At 62.0% G+C, this 18,829-nt stretch overlaps 1 protein-coding gene across 1 annotated transcript in view; it reads right to left on the reverse strand.

Moving 5' to 3' along the window:
* Nucleotides 1–640: 640 nt before the first annotated feature.
* The window catches only part of NTSR1 (neurotensin receptor 1), a 47,161-nt gene continuing 28,972 nt past the window's right edge, over nt 641–18,829 (reverse strand). Inside the window, exons 2-4 of the mRNA XM_047069780.1 lie at nt 8,000–8,201; nt 3,732–3,822; nt 641–2,876 (exon numbers count right to left, since the gene is read on the reverse strand). Of these exons, the coding sequence (XP_046925736.1) occupies nt 2,627–2,876; nt 3,732–3,822; nt 8,000–8,201 (543 nt within the window). The 3' untranslated portion in view covers nt 641–2,626. The remainder of the gene's footprint in view (nt 2,877–3,731; nt 3,823–7,999; nt 8,202–18,829) is intronic.

Genomic DNA, 18,829 nt, shown 5'->3' on the forward strand with positions numbered 1-18,829 from the left:
CAGCCGGGAAAGACGCTCTCCCTCCCGCCCCCAGGCTGGACACCTCGGGGACGCCGCCCATGAGGGACGAAGGTGTAGCAGGAGAAGCCGAAAGACGACGAGGGGTCGGCTGTGCCAGAGGTCAGGGTCAGTGGTCGTCCCCGTCCCCGGGAGTCCCTCACCTGCCGACCCCTGGGGAGAAGCTCACTGGCTTCCCCGTTTTCTAGGCCGGCCCCAGGGGCCGCAGAGACCCGAGTCTGACACTCACAGACCCTGCACCCCCGTCACGAGGCCGCCTCTGTGCTCAGCCCGCGGACGAGGAAAACGGACACACGGAGGGCAGCGTGCTGGCCACACCCCCAGGTGGACCCAGGTCTCCCCGACTCCAGGCCTCGAGGCGGCCCCGTGGCTTATGGGGTCTTCTGCGCAAGCTCCTCCTGCTGCTGCTGTTCCTCGCTCTGGTGGCAGCAGGACCCGAGCTGGGGGATCCCGGCCCCCAGTGCCCCCAGCCTTTGGGAGACGCCACCAGAGCCCACGCGGTTTTGGTCAGAGGGCCCCAGTGGAGGGTTGTCCGCCGAGTCAGGAAACGCCCGGTGAACAAACGAATGAGGGGATGAACAGATGTGGGCCCACTGGCCCCTGGACATAAGAGTCCCAGCCACGGGGGCCACTGTCTCCTTTATTGAGAGGCTCGGGGGCTTTGTTCTTGCTGATTACGTCACGGGAGCGGGGGCAGGGGCAGGGGCGGGGCGGGGGGGGGCGCTTGAGCCGTCGGCGGGGTTTTGCATCACTGCTGACCGGTCACACCGGACACTGTTCTCTGAGACCGGCTTCGGGAGCTCCAGTGTGACGTGGCCAGGAGCTGACTCCACGGGGCTGGACGGCACGGGGAGGGGGGCCCGGCTGCGCGGCTGCGTCTCTACCTGCACGAAGTGCGCACACGGGAAGGCGGGGTCCTTGAGAGTCGGACAGACTTGGGGCTGCGCACGGACCCCGCCCCCGCTGAGACTCGGAGGCTGCGGGGTGGTGGGGGGGTCCCCACCTGCGTTGACTCCGCCCCCACCCCGGGGAACCGTCCCTTCTGTCCATCCTGGGCTGGGCCCGCCGAGACGGTCGCGTGAGTCCCGGCCGCGAGGGAGGAACGGCCCCACCCATTTGGCAGGCGGCTGAGCCCAGGCGCAAGGACCCGTGCCCGAGGCGCGGAGCGCCAGCGAGGGTCCAGGCCCTCGTCCCGACGCCCACCGCCAGGGCCCAGCCACCCTGCTCACCCGCCCAGAGCAGACGCTGTGTGCCAGGTCTGGGCTGGCCTTGGCCCCTGCGTGGGTGGCCCCTGGGTCACGGAGCTGGCTGTGGGCTGGCCTCCTCCCCCTGCCCCCCTGGAGCTGTCCCTGGTGAACGGAGAAGGACCCCGTGGGGTTTAAGCAGGACACGGTTCGTAGCGGGGCGCCCATCGACATCCTCCCATCCACCTTGTCATTTTTGTGGGTGGGACATCGAGCCCTGGTCACCCAGGACAGGGACCAGGCCTCCTGAGTCCCGAGTCAGGGCTGTTCCCAGCTGTCGGCCGGCCCGACGGTCTCCCTTCAGGCCAAATATGCTCTTGAGCCCAGGGAGAACCTGGGCTTTTAAAAAGCCTGTACCTCTCTTTCCAGGCCCTTCTGCCACTGTCTCCTTTGGCTCGGGGGACCTTCTAGGGCCAAGGCCGGGACCAGGCCACCCTGCCTGGAGACCGGCTCTTCCAGACCAAGGAGGCGCCTGCCCCTCTGGGTCCCCGGAGCCGGGGCTGCTGCCGGCTGGCTGTGACGGATGACGCTGGCCGGCCGGCTGGCTGTACTCACGACTCCCCGTCCTCACCTGTGGCCGAGTCCCCAGAACTGGCGTCTCTCTGGGACCCGGCCAGCTGCCCTCCACTCCAGGGAGCCGACCCCGAAGCAGCTCAGAGCTGGGCAGCGGGAGCTCACCCGCACAGCGGACAAGAGCCCGCGGGGACGTCCCTGGCCTGGCCTGGGGCGGGGGGTGTGGAGACAAGACTCCGCCGACCTGGCCTTGCCTCCGCCAAGCCAAGAGGACTTCCAGGGCAGCCCCCCAGCGGCTGGCATCCCTGTGGAGCCCGCTGCTTTGGCGAGGAGGCGGGAGAGGAGGGGGAGGCCCGGTCCGGCCGATGCCAGGCACCCCGACCCCCGGGTGGTCTGTGGGGACACAGGGAAGCTTCCCGGGAGTCGCCCTTGGAGGGGGCCGTCTGGCTGCCTGCTGTACCAGAGGAGGGTAGGGGTCCTCTCCTCGCTCCCCCGGGGCGCCAGGACCTCGGCCGGCCTCTTCCAACCCCCCCACCCCCCGCCAGAGGCACTGCCGCCCCCCACGCCCGCCTGGCCCGACCCTGCCTTTCATTTCTGTCCACCCTCAACACACAGCCGTCTGGGAACAAAGAAGTCTGCCTTTCACCCAGCACTAATTTGTCCTCATTAAAGGCCCTTTCTGGATCCGGGAGAGGAGCAATCTCTCCGTGGCGTTCAAAGCGGAGACGAGGGAGGGGTGGGGCGGGCTGGGGGAGAAGCTGAAACAAGTGGGGCCCCGGGCCTCGCCGGACCCCTCCGCCGCCCCGGGGGTGGGGGTGGGGGGGGCTGCCGAGCGGCGGGGCCCCACCCGCCTAGTACAGTGTTTCCCGGGTGACGTTGCTGGAGAACGTGTGGTTGCTGGACACACTGTTGGTCCTCCTGGAGAAGGCTGGCCTCTTCCTCCTGCGCCCCCACAGGGGACAGAGGCAGGCCAGGGTGGACAGGAAGGCCTGGCGGAAGTTGGCGGAGACCAGGTTGTACAGGATGGGGTTGATGGCGGAGCTGATGTAGAAGAGGGCGTTGGTCAGCATGTAGAAATAGTGGTAAAAGTCGTAGAGGAACCTGGAAGGGAGGGGCGAGGGCCGGGCGCTCAGACCCCGCGGCCCCCACGCGGGGGTGGGGCCTGGCAGCCCCCCGGCCGCAGGAGCGCCGGCTCGGGCGGTGGCTTGGGACAAACGTTTAGGAAACGCCTGGTAAATTTTTGACCCGGGGACATTCCGTGGTAAGTTCCAGGACTCCGGCTTGTCGTGAGAAGCCGGACGTCGTGGCCACACCCCCGCCTCGTGGCCACACCCCCGCCGAGCTGGGCTGGGGCCGCCCCCCTGCGCCTCCAGCGCTCCCCGCGACACACCTGCCCTTCCGCTGGCGGGGTCCCAGCACAGCTGGGCTGCGGGGCTCGGCCGCGCCCCGGCCTCAACCCAACAGCCAGGGCGGGAACCCCTTCCCGGGAACCCCTTCCCGGCCTCCTGGGCGGCAGTGTACCTCGCCCTCAGGGGAGGGCGTTCTGGAAGCTTCTACACGGCCTCCCGGACTCCGCCACCAGATCTTCCTTCTGCTGGTTTTGCCCTGTGTCCCGTGGGTGTGGCTCCCCCTGAGTCCCCGGGGTGCTCCTGGCAGCTCCACCAGCCCCCTCCCACATCCAGCAGGGCCGGCCCTTCCTTGTCTCTGTCTAAATCTCTCAACTTGTCTCGTGCCCGCTCGCTCAGGGTCTGCTTTCCTTCTCTGCTGCTACCTGCTCCTGGGCACCTGTCCCTCTGTGAACTTCGTCCTTCCCCCGGCCCGGTCACAGCCACACCAAGGACGTGTGGGGACGTGACCGGCACCCTTGCCCTGAGCTGCTCTGCTCAGCGCCCCCCCCATGCCCACCTGCTGTGGGAGCTTCTCCCAGCCCGAGCCCCACCCCCTCCTGGTACTCACGGGGTCCACTGCGTGTCTGAAATGTAGCAGAACATGAGACGCCGGACGTGGTAGGGCAGCCAGCAGACCACGAAGGCGATGACCACTGCCCCTGCGACACAGAGAGACGTGGGTCTCCGTGGGGTGAAGGGCCGTGTCCTGTTATGTGTGCAGGAGACCTAACACTTGTAAAAGTGCAGACTCAGGGCAAGCTCTCTCAGCATCCTGACGACATTGTGTTTCGCAGAAACAGGAAGACCCATCTTAAGATTCACGTGGAGTCTCGAGGGACCCCAGAAACGGTCTTGGGGAAGAACAAAGATGGGGGGCTTTCGCGTCCTGATTTCAAAACCTACCATGAACCCACAGTAATGAAAACAGTGTGACACTGGCTTAAAGACAGACATAGAGACCATGGGATAGAAAGAGAGCCAGAAACAAGCCTCACGGATATGGTCAAATGACTCCCTATGAGGCTGCCAGGACAGGACCATTGAGGGGATGGTCTCTTCAACAAACGGTGTCAGGGAAACGGGCAGCCACATGCAGAAGACCCCTACCTCACGCCCTATACACGATTAGCTCAAAGTGGATCAAAGACCTGAAGGTAGTGAGAACTATGAGTCCCAAATTCTTAGGAGAAGCGGAGGGCGCAAACCTGGCGATGTTTAATTTGGCAGGGATTTCTTGGATATGGGATCAAAGGACACAGTCAACAGGATGAAAAGGAACACACAGAATGGGAGAAGGTATTTACCTAGCATATCTGCTCAGGGATTAATACCCAGCATACTCAGAGAACTAAACTTCAACAGCAAAAATCAAACCACCCGATTAAACATTTAAAAATGGGCAAAGGGGGGGCGCCTGGGTGGCGCAGTCGGTTAAGCGTCCGACATCAGCCAGGTCACGATCTCGCGGTCCGTGAGTTTGAGCCCCGCGTCGGGCTCTGGGCTGATGGCTCGGAGCCTGGAGCCTGTTTCCGATTCTGTGTCTCCCTCTCTCTCTGCCCCTCCCCCGTTCATGCTCTGTCTCTCTCTGTCCCAAAAATAAATAAAAAACGTTGAAAAAAAAATTAAAAAAAAAAAAATGGGCAAAGGGCTTGAGTAGACATGTCTCCAAAGAAGACACATAGATGGTTAATCGGCACATGAAAAACTGCTCAATATCACTCATCATGAGGGAAACGCAGTCCCAAACTATAGTAAGATCCCAGCATGCCCAAGATGGCTACGAGTAAAGAAAAAAGCCCTCAGAAAATAGTGATTTTTGGTGAGGATGTGGAGCAATTAGAACCCGTCTGCGCTGTTGGCAGGAACGTAAAATGGCATGCCTACTTTGGGAAACAGCATGGCAATTCTTCAAGACATTAAAAACAGAAGTACCCCAGGACCCAGCAATTCTACTCCTGAGGGTGTTCCCCAAAGAACCGAAATCAGGGCCCCGAGCAGACGTTTGTACACCAGCAGCACCACTTACAATGGCCACAAGGTGGGGCAACCCGAGGGTCCACCAACAGATGATGGAATATTACTCAGCCTTAAGAAGAGGGAAGTCCACCTGGTGCCACAGCCTGAGCCTTAAGGACGTTGTGCTCAGGGCAGTAAGTCAGACACCAAAATACAACGATTCCACTCCCATGGGGCCCCGACAGTAGTCAAATTCAGAGACAGAGAGGAGGTGGCAGTTGTCAGGGGCTGGGGGGGGTGGGTGGGGGCAGAGTCTCGGTTTGTAAGATGAACACATTCTGGAGATGGATGGTGGTGACGGCCACACAGCGTCATGAATGTACGAAATATCACCGAACGGACACTTAGAAATGGTCGAGACGGTAAATCGTATGCTATGTGTGTTTTACTGTAATTAAAAAGGGAGCGACAGAAAAGCCAACCTCTAGGGAAAACCTGGGGCTGGCTGGCCCGGTGCAGAGAGGAGTGCGGTCCCCGAGACAGCACATCCCCATCCTGGGACTTGGGTGCAACTTCAGGAGGTGCTCAGTTTGGGGCCCCGGAGACCCGGGCCTGGCGGAGGCCCCCCGAGGGGAGGGCTGTCCTGCTGGCAGCAGTAGGAAAAGGGTTGGTGGCATGGGGCTATTCCGGGAAGCCTGACCCTGACAGGACGGAAGCAAATGCTGGGACCCTGACCACTGGACACAGCGTGCTGCTCACTGGACACGAGGTGACTGTGAGCTGAGTAACTCTCATCGATAATATTGTGATGATCAATGCTGAAAGGGCAATACTTTGGAAATACTAAACCTAATCAATTAGTAACATTAATTTCATCTATGTCTTTTTGCTTTTTAAATATGTTGCCACATCTCAGTGGTCACTAGGCCGTTTAATATTTAACCGTCATATATTATGACACTCTGGACCTCTTTCTTCTAAGAACCAGGGGCCGCTGAGGGACAGGTGGCCTGGGGCAGAGGCCCAGAGGCCTATCTGCTGGGGTGAGGGTGACAGCAATTGGGAAGGCTGCTGGGCTGGGGGGAGGCACAGGTAGGTGGTCAGGGTAGGGGGTTGGGTCGGGTGGGGCTGCCTTCAGCAGAGCAGGGCGGGGGAGGCGGGTGTTTGAAGAAAGAACTCTCCGCAAGGAGGCCACCTCTGGGCACAGGAGACACCTCATGGCGTCCCACACACGGAGCCCCACACCCACATGAGCATAAGCTCCACCCAGGGCTCTCCTGTGACGGGGGCTGGCTTGGGACCTTTGTAGGGATTGGTCTTCAGGATTCCTTATTAGAATGTGGGTCACTGTGCAGGGGGGCTGCTCTTCAGGCCTCTTTGCCCGGCACCTGACGGCACGTGATAACCCCACCTCTGCTGCTCGATGACTGTGTGAGCGAGCTGCCTGACCCGGAGACGTGCTCAGGGACTGAGTGAATTGAATTGGTGAGTGGATGAGTGATCAGACAGATGGGTGGACAGATGGAGGGATGGATGTGTGGATGGCTGGAGGGACGGGTGGGTGGGTGGGTGGATGGGTGGACAGATGGGTGGACGGCCGGGTGGACGGGTGGGTGGGTGGGTGGGTGGATGGATGGGTGGGTGGGTGGATGGATGGATGGATGTGTAGATGGATGGAGGGATGGATGGGTGGGTGGGTGGAGGGATGGATGGGTGTGTGGGTGGATGGATGGATGAATGTGTGGATGGCTGGAGGGATGGATGGGTGGATGGATAGGTGGGTGGGAGGATGGATGGGTGGGGGGATGGATGGGTGGATGGATGTGTGGATGGATGGATGGATGGATGGATGGATGGACGGATGGACAGATGGACGGATGTGTGGATGGATGGAGGGATGAATGGGTGGGTGGGTGAACGGATGGATGGATGAACGTGTGGATGGCTGGAGGGATGGGTGGGTGGGAGGATGGATGGATGGATGGATGGAAGGATGGATGGATGGGTGGGTGGATGGATGGACGGATGAACGTGTGGATGACTGGAGGGATGGATGGGTGGGTAGATGGGTGGGTGGGGGGATGGATGGGTGGGGGGATGGATAGATGGATGGATGGATGGATGGATGGAGGGATGGATGCATGGGTGGGTGAATGGATGGATGGATGAACGTGTGGATGGCTGGAGGGATGGGTGGGTGGGGGGATGGATGGATGGATGGATGGATGGATGGATGGATGTGTGGATGGGTGGATGGACGGATGTGTGGATGGATGGAGGGATGGATGGGTGGGGGGATGGATGGATGGATGGATGGATGGATGGATGGATGGATGGACGGATGTGTGGATGGATGGAGGGATGGATGGGTGGGGGGATGGATGGATGGATGGATGGATGGATGCATGGATGTGTGGATGGATGGAGGGATGGATGGGTGGGTGGGTGGACAGATGGACGGATGAACGTGTGGATGGCTGGAAGGATGGATGGGTGGATGGATGGGTGAGTGGGGGGATGGATGGGTGGGGGGATGGATGGATTGATGGATGGAAGAATGGATGGATGGATGGATGGATGGATGTGTGGATGGATGGAGGAATGGATGGGTGGACGGATGGGTAGACGGATGGAGGGATGGATGGATGTGTGGATGGATGTGTGGATGGCTGGAGGGATGGGTGGACGGACAGATGAATAGGTAGAGGAGTGAAGTTAAGAGCACCAACCCCTGGCTGGGGCTGACCCTTGAGTCTCAGCTCGGACTGCTCCGTTTCCCGGGTCTTAAACTTTGCCCTGTTTTGCAGTGTGAGGCTCACAGCTCTGCCAGCCCCTTGCCGCCACCCGGCCCACCCCCCAGAGGGCCCGGCAGTTACGTACGTAAGACCCGAACGCCGTGCCGCAGGGCCTGGACCCTGCCAGGCTCGATGGACATGTTGAATGAGCTGTGTTGGTCCCCAACTGTGCACACCTGGCCCTGCTCAGATGCCTGGCTGACCATGATGGTCAGCTTGTTGGCGATGATGGTGTTCAGGACGGAGATGACCACCATGGGGAACACGAAGGACATGAACGTGTTAACCTGCAGGGACAGAGCAGGATAGCCATCAGGCTGGTGTGCAGGGGACGCTGCCCTGGTGCCTGTCCCTCCGGCTGGGGGTCTGAGGCCCGGAGTATGGAAGGTGCTCGGTCTTTTGCGTCAGACTTGTAGACATACCCCCCACTTCCTGCCCGTTTCCCACCCACTCCTGGCTCAGAGAGCGGTCACGGAGTCTTTGCCATCTCAGGGAGCCACTCTGCATGGGGTTCAGCCTGTAGACAGTGTGGTGTGCCCCGGCCGCGGTGAAGGGCTGGGGCTGTTTCCAGCTCTGGACACGACATGTCATGGGTACATCCCTGAGCATGGCGCTGCCCCTCCAGGAAGGCTGAGCCCAGCCTGTCACCCTGGATGCAGACAGCTCACATCTGGACAGAAATGGAACGCCCTTCCCCTGCCCCACCCCACACCTCCTGCCCCCACCTCTCCACGCATGAAAAGTGCTTCTTACTGGCCCCTCTAACTTCCGTGTCCTTTGCACCTGGGGAAACTGAGCCACAGACAGGGGCTGGACCTGTACAAGCCCGAGTCTGGCCTTGCCGGGACAGGCTGAGACACATTCGCAGCCACCTCGCAGGGGTGGCCCTGGTGGGCAGCAGGGAACGGGTCTCCCATGGAGCTGGACCTAACGCGGCCACCGCCTCCCAGGGCAGCAGCATAGCAGCCTCGAGCGGTATAAATCCACGTGTGGCTTTTTATTCTTCCCGAGCGCTCCTGTTGTCTGACGCCCCTTGCTCCCCCACGTGGCCTCGCCCTCAAGATGCCACAGCGGGTCTGTCCGTGGTCGGCTGCTCCGAATGTTCGTTTTGAACTTCACGTTCAGAAAAGCTTTTGGTTGTGCCTGGCTCTGCCGGGCAGCTGCAATCCCTCTGGGGAGTTCCAGGGCGTCTGCGCCCAGGGTTCCCTGGGCCCCGGGCTGCACCCCTGCTACCTCCTAACTCGGTTTGCCCGCAGCCCTTGAGAGCAGAGCTAAGGGTCCTCCACGATACGCAGACATGGTGTCTGCACCTCTGTCCTGCTCATGCAAGCAGGGGACAGGGGGACCAGTGGCCACCAAGAAATGCCAGAGGTTCCCAGATGGGGACGTTGGCAGGTTTGCTCCGCGGCCCTCTTGGCGGTCAGGCGTCTGTCCAGAGCGGGGCAGGCTCACTCGCCTGCTCTCTCGAGGGCGCTGGCTGAGGCCTCCAGAGGCCCTGCCCACCCACACAGTGTTCCAGAACCCACCTGGGAGATGGAGAGGGCCTCCAGGAGGCGGTGGCCGGAGACCTCAGTGCCATCTGAACAAAGCTCTGCTAGACTAGGGTGAACGGGCCCTCGGGAGGGCCTCTCCCACGCGCTGGCCCCAGTGCCCATCACTCACTGCCGGCCCGGGGCTCCTGACAGCCCCTCCACCAGGCACCCTTCTCCCCCACGTCCTCAGAGCTCGGGAGGCCCGAGATGGGGCCCCATCCCAACTCCCTTGGTGAGGACGCTGCTGGCGTGCGGCGGGGCGGCTCCGGGAAGGCTTCTGAGGCTCCTGCTGGGCTGCGGGCTGGGCAGGGGTGCAGGGGGACACTGCGTCTGGGCCCAGGAGACAAACTAACTCCCTGTGAGTCATCGCAGCCCGGTATTATTTAAACAGAACAAACGTATCCAACACAGATTTTAAATGTCAAAACATTTAAGATACCATACCTCGCTGAGCACAGGCAGTAGGGACCGCTGCCTCGGAGGGCCAGGTGGGGGCCACGGGCAGGGGCCAGGGCCCTGCCTGGTGGGTTAGGAGGTCTGGTGTGAGGCCCGGTGTGGTTCCCCTTGATCCTGAGGTCTGCAGCGAGGAGAGGGGGCCTCACCCTGCAGGCCCGCCCCGGTCAGAGGCTTGGGCCAGGCCTGACTTCCAGGGGCCGGAATGCCTCTCCTCGGCATCCCCCACCCCTGCAGCCTGGAGGTGGGCATAGATCTGGATTGCGGAGGCACTGGGGGGCACGCCTGGCTCTGGGGGCTTGCCTTCCCTTGTCAAAGCTCACAGCACGGACAGGGGCCCGAGGCGGCCTACCCGCTGACAACGAGTGAACAGAAGCACCTCTCACAAGCCTGGTGCAGAGTCTCCGGGAACACTGTAAATGTCATCCCAGGAAGGCAAGGAGGCCAGGCGAGGGAAGCCAGGGCCTCCCCAGACGGGTAGGTGCAGGTGTGGACGCCATGCCTGGTCTAGGCATTTGTCCCAACAAGACACAAGACTTGGGAACAGAGGCTGATGCTAAAATGCAAATCGAAACACGTCATCTAAGAATGGCCAGGAAAGCTCTAGAAAGGAAGAGCGATGGGTCAGTACCGGGCAGGGAGGCGGCAGCCTACCACCCACTTAGCAAATACTGACCCACGAGAGAGACTTGGTGCGAACACTCTGGCACAGGGGGAAGGGTGGACGCGGAGACAGTGCAGTGGAGACGGGCCAGAAATGGCACCCAGTGAGGCAAAGCGTGGTGCTGGGTAAAGAGGGCAGCATGTCAGGGAGAGGGGGCAGGAGGGTGGCCGCCTGCAAAGCCAGGAGACTGGACCCTCAGGGCCTGCTGTCTCCGCCCCCTTCCCCGGGCCCCTCCCCCTGCCTCCCTGCAACTGCCCACCCTCCAGGTCCGTCCAGTCGGCGCATCCCTAAAGCTCTAGGTGGGCCCTCCCTGGACAAATGCAGGCCGTTTCTGCAGCCCTGCACCGTTTACACGTATCTGGTGAGAGCCGACCCCAGGCCTCTTGTTCAGGAGGGACCTGGGGCAGGGGTGGGGGAAGATGCGGGGGGGCGCCGCCCGGCCTCGCTGGAGCTCCTACAGCCGCCGTCTGCAGCCGCTGCTCCCAGCCTCTCAGTTTTTCTTCAGCAAAATAAATATTTCCTTATTCTCCTTAGGACAATCTGAATTGGTTCCCGAAACTTGTACCCTAACTCACGGAGATCCCACACCAAAAAGACAAATCCAGATGGAGCAAAGATTAAAACCTAGAAAGGAGAGCCACAAAACAGTACGAAACTGAGGGAATTTCAAAAATAAAGTTCAGGCACTGCTATTAAAAAAAAAAAAAAAGAATGATGGAAAAAATCAATTCTCTCAGCCGTCGGAGAAATTCCTGTCCCGCCTCGCCTCCAGACATTCCCGTAACCCCAGCCCCGGCCATCCTGCCTCAGTCTCCCCGTGGACTGTGGCGGCTTCGAGCTGGACCCAAGAGGCCGGCAGGAAGTAGACTGCCCAGCGGGAGCCTCCAGAGGCCCAGGTCCTGGCTTTGTCAGCCCAGCACCTCCCTCCCAGAGCCTGTCCTCCGTCCCTGACGCGGTGGTTCAGCGCCCTCCCCCGTGGCCCTGACTGACCGCTGGGCGAGGTCTGGCCACAGCGGCCAGCCTGCTTCGGGGAGGTCAGGTCTTCTGAGCTCCAGGCCACAACTTGAGCTGCCTCCCCGCCTCCCTCCGTCCCCTGCCTCCGGGTTCCACAGCCCTGGCCGGAGCTGGAAACCCCTGAGGCGGGCAGGGCCTCCAGGAAGCAAGGGTTGGGGGTGGGGAGGGGAAAAGGGAGGGAGTGGGGGGTTTGACCTTGGCCTCAGACACCCCTGGTGGTGTGCTGGCTGGCTGGCTACGGCTTTGGGCGGTTCCGGAATGGCCTCTCAGCCTTAGCTTTCTCACTTCTGAAAGGGGGACAGTAAGAGTGCTCAGCTCAGGGCTGAGAGCACGGTCCATACTCAGTGGCGCCCAGGATGTTACTGGGGGACCCGCTTGGGGATGGAGCCAGGATGCTCTGAGGCGCTGTCACTGCCAGTCCTGTCCGAGGACTCGGGGCTGGTGTCTGCCCCCCAGCACTTGTAATCTCATGAGGGGGGTGGAGCGGAACGTTAAGCAATAAAAAGGAGGTGTGCATCTAGGGACAGAGGTCTCCCTGGGAGGCAGGGCCGGCCCCCAGTCCCGGGGGGTGCACACGGCAGGCCTGCCAGCCTCTGAGGGGCACCACCGTGGATGCGGGCAGCCCGGCCCGCCTCCAGGCCCTCGGTCAGCCAGGGGGTTCTCCACTGAGACCCCTCTCCTTCCCCTTTCAAAGGGCCTCGTCTCACTCCTCCCTTCTTTTGTTCTGCACTGGGGCCCAAGCCTCTCTACTTAATCCCATGTGTTTAGAGAGAGAGATGGCCCCCGGGCTCACACTGCTTCCAGGCTCAACTAGCAGCCTGCGGTGAGCGGAAAGGCACAAAGCAGGGTCAGGTCGTTCGCAAAACCCAGAGGTTCGGCTTCTCGCCCAAACTCTCCACTGTAGAGACAGCTGGGGCCTCCTCGGTGCCTGGAAAGAGGACCCCCTCCCCAGCAGATGAGCAGCCCCCGCCCGGCCCAGGCTCACAGGGGTGCCGCCTGCCAACTTCCAGGTCAGACTCCAGTGGAAAGGAACGTCCCTCAGACCCAGCAAGTGTGGCCCACGACTCTCCACTGGGACAGCCACGGCTGCTGAGGGCGGGGACGGCCAGGTGGGTCCTCCAGAGCCCTGGTGTGCCACCGTCCCTCAGCGCAGCCTCGCTCGAAAAGCAAAAATCCAGGAACAACACCATCTGGGCTGGTTGATAAGTTACGACACGTCCGCACCACGGGCGCCCTGTTGACATCGGGAATGAGGCGGACCGGGTGCTCCAGGGTGACAGGTGAAAAAAGGGACAGCTCCATGCTGGCGTCCCCAGGAGGGAAACCCAGCAGAGGCCGACAGGGGCGGGGAGGGCCTGGGGAGCTGGGAGGCTCCTGTCATGTCCTCCTGGATCGAGGGCACAGGGATGGAACGAGGGCACACTTGGTCTGCTTCTCCTGCGTGTGTGTCCCTTGCCCCCTTGGTTACATGAAAATCACACGTGTCACCCTGCCTCCCCAGGACTGGGAAGCGCGAGGGGCCTAAGGGACTAGATCTCAGCGGCTATGTCCCCATTCCGGGGGGGGGGCAAAGGTAAGAAGAGGGGCTTTCAAGGTGACACAGCCCAGGGTTTCCCATCCCTCGTCTGACAAGCACCCCGGCGCTCTAGATGCTGCTGGGACCTGGAGTTCAAATATCTGCCACCCAGCAGGGACACGCAGACACGGACCAGTGTCTAGAAAACAACACAGGGCACCATGGAGCTGCACACCGCTCTGTGGGTCAGTGCTGGCCACAGGCCTGGGCTTTGGTGGGACAGGTGGAGGACCAGGGCAGAGGACACGGCACGTGACCTGGAGGGGCCATGCGAGTCATGGTTAGTGTTTGAAAGGCCAGCACGGGGAGGAGGGCCCCAGGCACTGGGTGCCGCCTGGGGCTTAGCTCACCTGCTTCTGGCTGCAGGTGTCGGCCTATCAGACACAGCCCATCCCGCCACGACGGCCCTAATACGCAGACTCTGGCTCAACGTAGAAAGGACATTTTGAGGGCCTCTAACTTCCCCTTTCTTGATACATAGACTTTAGCTAAGCATGAACGGGATGCTTTCCATGAGCCAGAGAGCATGCTCAGAGCCCTGCCTGCACTTCACTGAATACACATGTCAAATTAACAGGCAGAAGCTGTCAGTATTCACACCTAATCGAAGAAGCAACCCAGACCCAGCTGTGAGCCCGGACCCAGTCTGACTCACAGCTGGAGTGCCCACCTCCCATGTCACGGGACGTCTTATAGGCAGGGAGCAGATGAAAGGAAGATGAAGCATCCATTTGTATGGGCAAGAGCCACACCAGGGTGAGGGACCTCATCCTCACACGGGAAGCTTCTCTGGGCATGTGGCTTGCCCTCAACTGCCCAGAGAGGATGCTGTTTTTGGGTGAGTGCAAATTAAAGAAATTTTTTTTAAATTTTATTTTGGAGACAGAGAGTGAGCAGGGGAGGGGCAGAGAGAGAGGGAGACACAGAATCCGAAGCAGGCGCCAGGCTCTGAGCTGTCAGCACAGAGCCCCACGCGGGGCTCAAACTCACAAACTGTGAGACCGTGACCTGAGCTGAAGTCAGACGCTTAAGTGACTGAGCCCCCCAGGTGCCCCGAGTGCAAAATTTTGAGAACAACTTCTAGTTCAAAGACCGTGACTCCTTGGTGATCTCCCAGAGCTGAACCTCTGCATTTCTCTCCTTTGATCTCCCTTCGGCTCCACTCTGGTCCCCATGCTCCTCTCTGGCTTGAAACTTCTGGAAGAGGCTGGGCAAGTCACTGGGGACTCGGTGAGAGACGATGCTCCAGCCCAGGAGGCTGGGGGTTCAGCACCATGGACAGTGCCGCCAAAGCCGATGGTGCCACTGGGGGCCTGGGGTGGGGAAGACCTGCGGTGGGGGTCAAGGAGTGGGGGGGGGGCAAGGGTGAGGGGCTGGTGTGGGGGAGGTGGGCTGGAGTCGGGGAGACCTGAGGTGGGGACCCCAAGCCAGCTAGGAGCAGGGGCCATCAGGAACACTCCACTGGTCTCTAGACCTTTCCTATCTTGATGAGAAGGGGGCGAGCACCCGTAACCTGTGTAGGAGGCACTTCCCCACGGCCCCGCCCGCTGCTCCTGCTGCCGGCAGCCCTGCACTGGGGAGGGAGTCTCCCTCCTGTAGTGCGGGAGCCACAGAGGCCACAGTCTGAGAGTGAACTTGAGAAACAGGAGCCCCTCTGGAGCCACATCCTGTCTGTTCCTGGCGGTGCTGCAGGGCTGGCACCAGCTGGGCTGCTGGGAGACCCTCAATCGGATTAGGAAAATCGCCTTCCCAGGACGCCTGCCCCTTCCTGAGGACCGGGGAGGCATCCTCCAGAAGGAGCAGGATGGCCGCTCCCCTGGGTCGCAGGCTGGAGGCGCACCGGGGGCCCGGCCTTGGCTGAGAGTTGGGGGACTCACGAGCCCCCGCGGCAGCTGGGGTGGCGAGCTGCCTCGTGGTTATGCCGGCACCTCTCAAAACCACACGGAAGCCATCCGTACGGTGCGGCAAGCTGTCGGGGGGCGTGGGCCGAGGGCCTCTTTGCTGTGTTGTCAAATATCTGTTGGCTAACAAGCCCGTGAGAATGTTCAAATCAGTGGGACATCTGTTAAGTGGCAACAAACGGGCTTTAAAAATCCTTGACAAGGACCCACGGCAGAGCAGCGAGCGGGTGCGTGGCAGTCTGACTCTGGGGCATGGCCCCCACTTTTGTGCCCAGCGGAAGGAGGGCAGGAACCTTAGTGGTCACCTAACGCACAGAAACCACGGCCCATGTGGCGTATGCCCGGCTCTTGTCCCTGCCCGCCCCTCACGCTGTGATGGCGACCCTTTTCTTGCGGTGACAAAGTCCTTCTTGCAGGATGCCTCCCGGTACGTAAGAACCGGCTCCTGCCAACCCCACCACGCAGGTTCGAGCCGATCTGACCAGGTTTGCTAAGCCCTTTGTGTGCATTTTCCTAACGTGCGGGGAATTAATTCGACTCTGAGGGATTACGACCAACTCACGCAGCACAGAGCATTCTGGAGGTTTTGCGTGAGCCTTTGACAGAGTTCGAGGTGTCGGGGCTCTGCTCCGTGCCAGGAAAACCTGGGGACCCGGTCTTGATCAAGACCCCAGGGTGAGGGGGGGGCACACACGGATGTGGGGGTGGGTTTCCAGGGAGTTTAGCAGATCCCTCGGCTGTGCCTGGGGGAGGGGTTCGGAGAGGCGGGGAGCTCACACACGGAGGGGCCGAGAGCGAGAGCAGGAGCACTGACTGCCGGTCGGCAACAGGGTCAGGAGAGCGGTGCAGGACCAGGGCTCGGCCTGGGGGCTGTTCCCACCTCGGTGCCGTCGCCCGCCCTGTTCCCCGTGTTCCCGGCATCACAGGCAGATGGACGTGTGGCCCCACAATTGTGTTTCCTTGCCATGTAATTGTGTGCGCAGTTTAGCAAATATCCTGTTCCTTCCCAATTTCGAATTACTGTCCCCTTGGCCGCTGTGCTCCGGAGGACATCTGCTCTGTACTCATCATCTCCGCTCCTCCCAATAGAATTAGTGCCCTTTCCCTGCTTTAGGTGAATCTGATTATGGTGGACCCAGAGCCGAGTGGCCGGTGTGAAGGAGGAGGGCCGGGGGCGGCCACTCACACCCCAAGCCCAACTCGGCCCGAACGTGGCTCTGGTTTCTTCCCACGCTGACCAGCTCCTGGGCCCGGACGGGAGTCTGTGCCCTGGCTTAAGTCCCAGCGGTGACACCACACGCTCCCTCGGCCAGGCTTCCTCTGGGGCTCCTGTCCCCGGACGGCTGTGACCTCAGAAACGGTGGTGGGGTCCTCTGCCCCTGCTCCCGCCCAGCCCCACCCAGCGAGGGCCCTGGCTGTAGCTCTCAGCAAAGCGGGAAGGCCAGCCGGCGTGCCGCCCAGTTACCCCAAAGCGGGCCCCCGATGCCGGGAGCAGCCGAGAACTTCTTCCTTCCACCCCGAGGACACGGCGCGTGACGAGTGGGGCCCCACTCTGCTTTTCTCCTCTCCAGCCGCAGACTCTGCCACAGCAGATAGCCCTGGCCAGTGGATTCGAGACTCGCGGTTCTCCGTGCATGAGTGCGCGAGAGAGGGTCGCGGTGGGGGCGAAGGGCCGAGCTTCCTGTTTCTAGATACTGGAGCGCAGAGCAAGGCGGGCCCGGATTGGGGTCTCGCCAGACGACTTGAGTGCGTCCGTTCCCAGGCTGGGCCTGTCTCCCGCCTATAAAGAGGGAGGTGGGCCGGTCCATCTTGAAGACCCCGGTCCTCGGGAATGAGGGCGGCCCGGGCCGGGCACTGCTCGAGGACCATGCAACATACCCCTGGCCTCCGGCTCCTGTTCTCGGGCAGATGGCAGCTTGCTGGAGGGACTCCACTGCCCGCGGCCGTGGACTCCTGGCGCTGTTGGTGTTCCGAGCCCACGAGGGCAGAGGGCTGACTGGCTGTAGGGAAGCCTCGCTGTCCGGAGGGCCACGACTTCCCCAGTGTTCCACTCGTGGACCATCAGCTTTTCTTTTCTCTTGCGGGAGCTCAGTGGCAGCTGGGGCAGCTTAAGGGGACTGGGCTGTGTGACTCAGGCCTCCCCATGATTCGGGCTGTCACCTGGACACGGGCCCCGGGCGGCGGCTTCTTCCCAGCTTGGGAACCGCAGGCTTGAGCAGGGACATGTCCTGCCCTGGCGTCCCCTGTTGGAATATTCTGGCGCCTCCTGGCTGCGCCCTCCCTTCTGTCTACCCACGCCCTCCTGGGTTCACCAGCCCGTCGTCCTCTGTCCTCTGAATGCACCGGCACCTGGGCTCACCATCTGACCTTCAGAAGCATTTATTGAGCATCTGATGTACGCGGGGTCTCTGCACAGACTGAGGTGAGTGCGGAGGACAGGTAAACACACACGACTCACGGTGGGCACGAGACACAGGCTGGTGGGGGGACAAGATGGGTAGGGCCTGGGAGCTGGGGGGGCCCAGGCCCGGAGAGATGCCACGGTGGCCTGAGTTAGGGCGGTGCTCACGGGGATGGACACAGTGGGCCACCGAGGGAGGACCCAGCAGTGTCAGGCAGGAGGAGTCAGAGAGAAGCCAAGGGGGGGCTCATGAGACTCGGCCTCTCTGGTGGACCCGGGGGCTGCACCTCAGAGGCGTGTCTCCTGCTTTAACACCCCCCCCCCACGCGGACATCTTGGCTGCTAATGTCCCCCCCACACACACACACCGGTTAGAGGGTCCCCCTCGCTTTTTCCTCCAACAACCTGAGTCTCCTTCTCGTGCAAATGTCTCAGCAGAGATGCTTTCCCGTCATCATCAGCCCGTCTAGGAAGACACCTTTCCTGGGGAGCCGGGGCATCCCCCCCCCCCCGCCCACGGCGACCCCCTGAGGCGCATGCCAGGCGTTCATGACACGCGACTGGCTCCGCTTCAGTAGGATCAGAGGAAGCCGCAGTGTGGGGCTCTCGGGCTGCCCTCCCGGCCGGGCCCGGGCAGGCGGGGAGATGTGGGCAGAGGCAGGCAGAGGGCGAGAACCGTCCGTCTGCCCCTGGGAGCACGCGGGACGCCCCGACAGGCTGGGGCCACCGCGGGCCGGCGGGCCCGGTGCTGCCGACCCAGGTGAAGAGTGCAGCCTCGGGGGGTCCGGCTCCTTCAGGGCCGTCATCCGCTGCCCTGTCCACGCCGGCCCCTCCACGCCCAGCTGGGTTTTCCCCCCGACGGCTTTGCAACGGCCACTCAGAGGCGCTCGGAGGCCTCGCTCTCCTGGCGTGGACGCTTCCCGCTCCCGGTGGGCAAAGCGGCACCGGAAGGCGCCGACCTGGCCACCGTGCGGCAGTCAGCGCGTGAGGTCTCCGCTTCCCGCGGTCGGCCTGCTGTCATTCCAGTGAGCTCGGCCGCCACGAGACAAAGTCCCACCAACACAGAGGCTGCGAGGCGAAACCCGCAGCCCAGCTGGGGGCGGAGTGGACACAGAGCCTTCCTACAACCGGGTAAACAACTTCGAGGCCGCCCTCTGGGCTGGGAGACGTCCGACCGATGGGCTGCTGTCCCTCGAGCCCCACGCCTGGTTCTAGCTCTCTGCACCTGCTCTGTCTCCCGACCGGCTGCCCCACACCCCCCTCAGTGGCCCGCACCTTCGCGATCCCCAGGACCTCCCGGAGGCCTGAGAGCCCGCCTTCCTAATCGTCGCGGGCAGCCTTGGCACTGAGGTGTCACCTTGGGGCCGAGCCCTC

The sequence above is a fragment of the Lynx rufus genome, unplaced genomic scaffold (genome assembly GCF_022079265.1).
Source record: "Lynx rufus isolate CCGP_SWC_20201006 ecotype Redwood Valley unplaced genomic scaffold, mLynRuf1.p SCAF_8, whole genome shotgun sequence".
NCBI classification, from domain to species: Eukaryota; Metazoa; Chordata; class Mammalia; order Carnivora; family Felidae; genus Lynx; species Lynx rufus.